The sequence below is a fragment of the Balaenoptera acutorostrata genome, chromosome 15 (genome assembly GCF_949987535.1).
Source record: "Balaenoptera acutorostrata chromosome 15, mBalAcu1.1, whole genome shotgun sequence".
Lineage (NCBI taxonomy): Eukaryota > Metazoa > Chordata > Mammalia > Artiodactyla > Balaenopteridae > Balaenoptera > Balaenoptera acutorostrata.
The window spans coordinates 36,205,118-36,213,014 of NC_080078.1; the positions used below are offsets into that span (position 1 = coordinate 36,205,118).

Genomic DNA, 7,897 nt, shown 5'->3' on the forward strand with positions numbered 1-7,897 from the left:
ACCGCCCATCAGTAGCCTCCGGTGGTTGCCGGAACGCGGGAGGCTGAGGCAGGCCCCGCCCCGACTCCGCCCACGGGCCATAGGTCTCCGCCCACGCCCCGCCCTTTCCGTTTGAAGCAACGCGCATGCCCAGCGCACGCGCTCTTCGCAGCTTCCCTTGAACTTTGACCCGCCGGCCGCCCTTGAGCCGGGGCCGAGGGGCCGGCAAGCCGGAGCCCGTGCCCCCGAAGCAGAGTGGCCGCCATGGTGAGGCATGAGGAGGGGAGGGGAAGGGAGGCAGTTTCGGGGCCGGGGCTGGGAGCTCCGGCCGGACTGCGGGCGCCGCGCGCCACCTGCGTTCCTGGCGGGGAGCGGGGACTGGGGTGTCGCAGCCGGGGGTTATTGAGGCGGGCGCTGGCGACCTCGGGGCCAGGGAGAGCCTTCTGGCTGGAAGGCAGGGCGGGTCTGGCGGGCCGGGAAATACCGAGCAGATGCGATCGCCGTGTGCGCCAGCCACGTGCCGGCAGCCCAAGGTGGAGGTAAGTCCGGCCCGCGAGCCCCTGCTCGGTCCTCGAGCTAGTTGATGGTGTCGCCCTATTATCGTCCCCATTTGAAAGATGGTGAAACGGGCTCCGGGACTTTCACGAGGAAGTGGCAGAACTGGGACTTGACCCAGACCCTGCAACACCGAAAACTGAGCGTTTCTGCGGTACCATTGGCACCCAGGGCCAGCCCACAGATCTGGGCCACACTGGCTGCGTCAGGTCACCTGGGGAGCTTTAAAAGTGCAGGGTCCTGAGCTCTATCCCCGGATAGAGGATTGTTGAGTGATTGAGGCAGTGGGTTTGGGGAGCCACTTCTTAACTGATAGTGTTAAGGATAAGGTAAGAGCTTACAAGTGCCAGGCCCTGAGCTGAGGCTTATGTAGATTCCCATTTAATTCTAAAGAAGTCGGTGCTCTCATTGTCCCTGTTTTACAGATAAACAATCTGAAGCTCAGGGCGTCTGACTTTTCCAGGGTCATCCCAGTTTTGAGCTCAGCTCCTGTGTCCTCAGACTACAAACTTAGCACCCATTGTTCCTGCCTTGTAATAGTCACTGCCATTTTCTGAGGACCCCGCCCCCCGACCCCAGCTGGGTCCTTCACACACATTCCTGCATGTGGCTCTGGAGGAGTTGGTACCTTAAAGGAGAAAGCAGGCGAGTCCATAAAATAGGACAATATTAATAGGAAAAGAAAGACAGTGATATGGGAGGGTAGAAATGGGTGGAGCCTGGAAAGGTTTCACCCAGGGGAATGGGGGTGACATGAGCTAAGTCTTTTTTATATATATATATAAATTTGTTTATTTTATTTATTTATTTTTGGCTGCGTTGGGTCTTCGTTGCTGCGCTGGGCTTTCTCTAGTTGCAGGGAGCAGGGGCTACTCTTTGCTGCGGTGTGCAGACTTCTCATTGCAGTGGCTTCCCTTGTTGCGGAGCACAGGCTCTAGGTGCGTGGGCTTCAGTAGTTGTGGCACACAGGCTCAGTAGTTGTGGCTCACAGACTCTAGAGCGCAGGCTCAGCAGTTGTGGTGCACAGGCTTAGCTTCTCCATGGCATGTGGGATATGTGGGATCTTCCCGGACCAGGACTTGAACCTGTGTCCCCTGCATTGGCAGGTGGATTCTTAACCACTGCGCCACTAGGGAAGCCTGACGTGAGCTAAGTCTTGAAGGATGTTGGGATTAGACAGTATTGGAGTAGGAGAGAGGATGTTCAGTGGGTTAATGGGTATGGAGTTTTGGGGAGATGGATAATGAAAATGTTATACAGCTCTATGAATATCCTAAAAAGTGCTGAATTGTGCACTTGAAAAGAGTGACCTGTGTGGTGTATGAATTCAGAGTAAAGAAGTAGGGGAGCCGATCCTGGAGTAGATGGTGTGGCTGCAGTACGTGATGTGGAGAGCCATGAAGGGAGAGAAAAAACTAGAGAAGTCATTTGTAGCCAGAGCTGGGGATGCCAAGCTGGGGGTAGACTGAATTGGCTGGCAGTGGCAGCAGAGGTAGGGTATTGTGTGCGTGTTTTGGGAGGATGGCCAGAGCCCTCCTTCACCAGAGGGAGTGGGAGGCATTTGGAAGCCCTGTCAAGTGTCACATTCATTCAAATATGTACCGGGCACCTGCTGTGCTAGCCACAGCCTAGGCCCTGGACATATCATGGCAGATGTGACAGTTGTGGTCCTGACCTCCCTCCTGCCTAGTTGTGATGCCAGCAGCTGTTTGCAGGGGCCCTGGGTGAAGAGAGCCCCCTTTCTATCTCCATGCATCCTTGAGAAGAGGGTGAGTCAGTGGCTGTCTCTGCCCACCAGCCCAAGGAACTGTGCCTTGAAGGGAACTTTGCACATCCATCTGTCCAAAGCCAGGTTGCCTTCTTGATGCACTTCACACAGGACAAACCACATTCCTTAGGGCTTCCCAACCCCCCACGCTGCCTGGGGCCCTGCCCCAGCTGCAGGGCTTTGGTCCCGCATTGTGCCATGTTGCTCTCCAGGCAGGAAAGCATATGTGACATCTGCAGTGTCCCAGGCGTGGAGTCTCATGGCTCTGACCTCTAATCCTTGACCATCAGCTTGGCCTGAGTTGGATGCTGTGTTGGCCAGTTGCTCTTGCCCAGGGTCTTCAGGCCCGAGCGTCAGTCAGTGGATTATGGGGTGTTTTAGGGCTTTCTGGGAGAGGCCTCAGCCAGTAACTGTCTTCATCCCCTGTGGTAGCTGCAGCTGGCACAGCTGTGCTCCCCATGAATCCTCAGCTCTGAGCACAGCTGACCCACCTGGCACTTGGTAGGCATCTGGGTATTGAGTAGGTAGCTGAGAAGCTTGGCTGCACCTCTGATCTCTAGATCATTCAGCACCAAGCAGGATCTGGTCTGGAAGCAGAGGCAGCTGTTGAGCTACTCTGGACCTGCCACTGTCAGGTGTCCACTTTTTACATGCCTTGCCTCCTGAGGGCCTTAGCCCTCCTATAAGGGGGGTATTATTCTCCCCATTTTGCAGATAAGAAAACTGAGGTTCAGAGAGGTTGAGTGATTGCCAGGGCCACACAGCTGGCAAGAAGCAAAGCGGGGACCCAGGTTATGTCAGCCTGACTGAAGCAGCCTTCTCACTTCTCTTCCACGCTGCTTCCAGCTCCCAGGGAATGTAACCCAGCATTTTGCAGCTTTTTCCCCTGAGGAATTAGAGCATCTATCAAATGAGCTGCTGTGTTGGGCGGAGCTTTGTTACTCTCCAGTGCCTGGCCAGTGTCAGGTTTTGGGAAACAAAGAGTAGTAATAAATGAAAATCAACATTTATTGAGCACCTACTATATTATCACGGTCTGAGCCAGGCACTTTATAAGCATTATCTCATTTAATCCCCGTGACAGCCCTATTGTTGGCCACAATAAGAGAGGAAGCTGAGGCTTGGGGAGACTGGGAACTTATCCAGGGCACACAGCTGTCATTTGCACACAGGTGATCCCAGAGCTTGCCTGTGTAACCTCCACATCACTGCCTCCCCCCAGGAGATGCCTCCCGCAGGAACCTTGGTAGCTGCGGTGGGTGGACCAGGCAGCTCCCTTGGATGGCTGGGGTAGCCTCTGAAACTTTGCAGGAAGCCCAGCCTGCCCTGCAGCTATGGAGCTCTGGCCCCAGGAACCACGGGCAGGGGGTGGTGGGGGAGCTGCTCAGTTAGAGCTTCAGCTCTTAACGTTCATTATTTAGCAAGTCACCACCTGGGCAGAGAAGTAAACACCTGAGTACGAGGCAGTGCATGCAGGCAGTGTGATGGGGCTGCTGTCAGGTGTGGCAGCAGAAGGGGGTGTGGTCGGAGGCCTGGTGGGAATTCCTGGCCAAGGGAACACTCGGAATCACCTGCTGGCCTGTCAGCCTCTCTGTCCCTCAGACAGGACCAGCTGTCCATCTCAGAGCCTCCTGCCCAACTTGGGAGAGGCTTTAGGCAAGCAGGGGTTGGGGGAGAAGCCAGGTGAGACTTTCCCATCTGAAGCAGATCCTCGTTAGTCTATTCACCACAGTGCAGCACCTGCAGCCCCGCCCCTCCCTCTGATCACTGGAGAGTCTTCATGGTGTGAAATACGGGGCTTATGAAATTTCCACCCACTTGTGAAATCCAAACCCACTTCCCATGTATCAATCCCCGCTAATGGCCCAGAACCGCATCCCACCCCGCCCGTTAGGGAGGCCGGCAAGGTCAGTTCTGGAGTCGGGCTTCCACTGGAATCTAACAAGCCCCTCTTCGGCCTCTGGGTTGGGTCCTGATCCTTGTCATGTTGTGCAGTCGCCCTCCCTGCAGACCCTGGGATTCTGTGTGAGGTGGGCAGCCTGGGGATAGCTGATAGCACTGGCTATGGGTTTTCTGCCCATCTTGCCCCAGGTCCTAGTTGTGTGTCCTCATGTTGGTCACTAAACCCCTCCATGTTTCAGTGTCTTGAGTTGTTGGGATTAGATGGCACAATAGATAGAATGTGTTTGTCACAGTGCTCAGCACCCTGGCTAAGTCCATTCTTGTTGGAAACCACTTGGATGTGCCACGTGAGCAGTGGTGACCTGCCGCGAGCATTCTCCGGGTGTCCTCCACGCACCCACGTTTGTACCATCTCACACACACATGCTGTCTGTTTGTAATCCTTGGTCACAGTAAGATCTGTATGTTTCCCATCTCACCCGCCTGCCTCATCTTACCTCCTACTATTTTACAAGACCTCTGGGCTCTTGGCTGCTCCCAGGCATCCCCTACACTTTCTCCCAGTGGGGCTCACCCTGGTCCCGCTGCCTAGAAATCCCCCATTTTCCCATCAAGATTCTACCTGCCAGGAGAAGTGCCGTTGCCTCCCAGAGTCTCCCTGTCCTTCCTGAGGTGTCCCTCCGGTGCCTTTCCACGCCTCTGGTCATGCTTGATGAGATGCCCCACTTGTCTCCGTGGTGCATTGGCCCACGCGGTCTTGGGGTAGAAGACGCTCGCGCTGCGCTGCAGTGGAGGGTTTCCCGCAGGGCCGGGTCCTGGGTATCTTTGTGGTCGCGGTGCTGACTCTCAGGCAGGGTTTGAGTGAAGGAGTGAGCCGGTGGAGGAACAGGGGTTGGCCTGCTCTCCCTCACCACTTGGTCCCTTCTGTGTTTGTCTAAATGCCCGCCTAGTGGGCTTTGCTCCTTGAAAGTGGAGGGTATTTTGCTCTTTCGTTGTGTTGATTGGAACTGACTTGAATAGTGTGGGGAGAATTAGAATGGCACTGCGTTTCCCCACCAGTAAAGGTTGGACCAGCCAAGTACAAGAAGCAGCTGGTGGTGGCAGAGTGAATGGTGGGTCTGGGACCGGCCCTGAGTTCTGGTTCCCAGGCCACTTTGCCTTGGCTCCTGTCCGCCTCTTCCAAAGGACGAGGGAGAGTCCCGTCTGCCTCTGGGGACTCTCTTGGGTCCCCCCCACCTTCCCCGGGCCTGCTGTCCCACGAGCACCCGAAGCCACCCAAAGCAGAAGCTTTTTATCAGGGTGCTTTGGAGGAAGTGGTCTATGGCTGCTGCTGTGAGCCTCCTTGCCTCAGCAATCCAGAAGTCTTGTCGCACAGCCACCACTTCCAGGGTCCATCACTGGGGGCTCTGAGAATGCAGCCTGCTAATAGGTGCCTGCTTTGCTCACAGGCCAAGTACCTGGCCCAGATCATTGTGATGGGCGCGCAGGTGGTGGGCAGGGCCTTTGCCCGGGCCCTGCAGCAGGAGTTTGCAGGTAAGCTTGGGCCTCTGTCTCCTTGGGCTGGGAGATCCTGCCTGGCTCAGATTTTCCCAGTAGCTCTGGGCCCCTCCCTCACACTGGGCCAATTGTGAATGCAAGGGCCCTCTGTGGGCTGGGGTTCTGGCAGCTCAGGTAGCCTGGGGCACTTCCCGTTGTGGGGCAGTGCTACTAGATCTTGGGACAATCCCATAAAAGGGAGACCTGATGGGCGTGAGCATCCGGCTAGAAATGGGCACACTGGCCCTCCTGGCTGCCTGTTTTTGTAAATAAAGTTTTTTTGGAACAGCCATACCTCTGGCTGTTTTCAAGGCAGAGTCCAGTAATTGCAACACAGACTAATTGGCCTGCAGAACCTAAAATACTCATTCTCTGACCCTTTAAGAAAAAGTGTACTGGCTCCTGAATCTAGAGGCGTTGCAAGGGAAGAGGTCACCCGAGGCAGCCTGCTTTGGTGGCCTAGGTAACCGCAGGGCAGAGCCATGCTGCCTCCCCCTGCTCGCAGCTTCACTCTGTTCCCCATAGTAACCTAAACTCCCCAACTTGCGATGCACCCAGGAGGTGGAGGCCAGGGGAGAGAAGAGGGACAGGGTCATCTCACAGTCTAGGTTGGGGACCTGATGCCAGGTTTGACCAGCCCCTGCCCCTGTCCTCACTTTACTACCCCCCACCCCCAAAAAATCCACTCCTGGAGAAGAGATGCCCTCTGGCCCGGCTTGTCTCCTCCCCCACGCCACCTGGCAGCGGTGAGCTGCCCACGTGGAAGGCCCCGGGGAGCTCCAGGCTGCTGAGGGCCGAGTGCTCACCCGTGTGTCCACACAGCCAGCCGGGCAGCAGCTGACGCCCGGGGACGCGCGGGACACCAGTCTGCAGCCGCTTCCAACCTCTCCGGCCTCAGCCTCCAGGAGGCACAGCAGATTCTCAACATCTCTAAGCTGAGCGCTGAGGAGATCCAGAAGGTGAGGCCACCAGGCCAGCTCCGAGACAAGCAGAGCAGAAGTGGGGATGGGGCGGCAGGCCACCAGCGTTGGGAGCGGGGATGGGGGCGGCAGAAACGGGCAGGAGCGGGGGCTCTGGCTACGGCCAGCTTGGATTCGAAGAAGCCACTGTCACTTGTCAGTGTTTAGGCCACAGGTAGCGGTGGCAGAGGCGTGGGCCTCCCTCAGTGGGCACCTGTCCGCTTCTCCGCCCCTGAACGGCTCCGGGTGCCGTAGCGTGGTGGAGGGGGCGAGCCCTTTCGCTTTCCTTTTTGTCATCTCCTAGCTTCCCCCGCCTCTGTAACCCAGGGACCCTCACCGTCTCCCCTCCTCTGCAGAACTACGAACACCTATTCAAGGTGAACGATAAATCCGTGGGTGGCTCCTTCTACCTGCAGTCAAAGGTGAGTGCTGGGAGGAGGGCAGGCCGCGGGGCTGCTTCTCACTGGGCCTCCCTCGTTTCCAGGCAGTTCAGAGCTTGGCAGGAGAAAGGTCCCTGGGGCGCAGGGAGCCCCCTGAACTGCCAGTCCCTCAGGGCTGCCAGCTCCATGTGGCCCAGCCAGTGGGGCTGTGTTGGCCTGGGCCCTGTGTCACCCTGGACAGTGGTGCCCCCAGCAGCCGAGGCCTTGAAGGGTAGAGTGCTGGAACCAGCTCTCAGCTCCCAGACTCAGTCAGTGCGTCCCCAGGCCCCTCTGTTTATATTCTGCTCAGGCTGTTACCTCTGACCTGCCCACTGCTCTCCAGGAAGCTGGAGCTGGCCCCGGGGAGGGAAGGGGCCATCCTGCCTAACTGTTTGTGACTCCCTCCCCAGGTGGTGCGAGCGAAGGAGCGCCTTGAGGAGGAACTCAGAATCCAGGCCCAGGAGGACAGAGAGCGAGAGCAGCCGCCCAAAACGTGACCAGTCAGTGCCTCACACCCCACCCGCCCACCTCTAATTTATAGCTCGGTAATAAATGTCTTTTCTGCATTTCTTGAGTGCGCACGTCCAGATTCCAGAAGGCAGGCTGCTCTTCCCGCCAGCCGTGGGGCTGTGCGTGCAGGGGAGGGGAAGCAGTGGCATCTGCCTGACCGTTATTGGGCCTTTGACACCCAGCGGGGCCAGTGTGGGCAAGGTTGGCGAGAAGCCAGCCAGCCTGGCCCTGCTCGTCCAAGGAAGTTGGTCGTGTTCTGTCAAGTACCG

The 7,897-nt window shown here is 57.2% G+C and overlaps 1 protein-coding gene across 1 annotated transcript; it reads left to right on the plus strand.

Annotated features, from left to right (window-relative positions):
- Positions 1 to 94: 94 nt before the first annotated feature.
- Positions 95 to 7,684, plus strand: PAM16 (presequence translocase associated motor 16). The gene is made up of 5 exons (XM_007181533.2): positions 95 to 246; positions 5,653 to 5,737; positions 6,563 to 6,699; positions 7,056 to 7,121; positions 7,529 to 7,684. Exons 1-5 carry the CDS (start codon positions 244 to 246, stop codon positions 7,613 to 7,615), a joined length of 378 nt encoding a protein of 125 aa, XP_007181595.2. The 5' UTR covers positions 95 to 243; the 3' UTR covers positions 7,616 to 7,684.
- Positions 7,685 to 7,897: the final 213 nt, after the last annotated feature.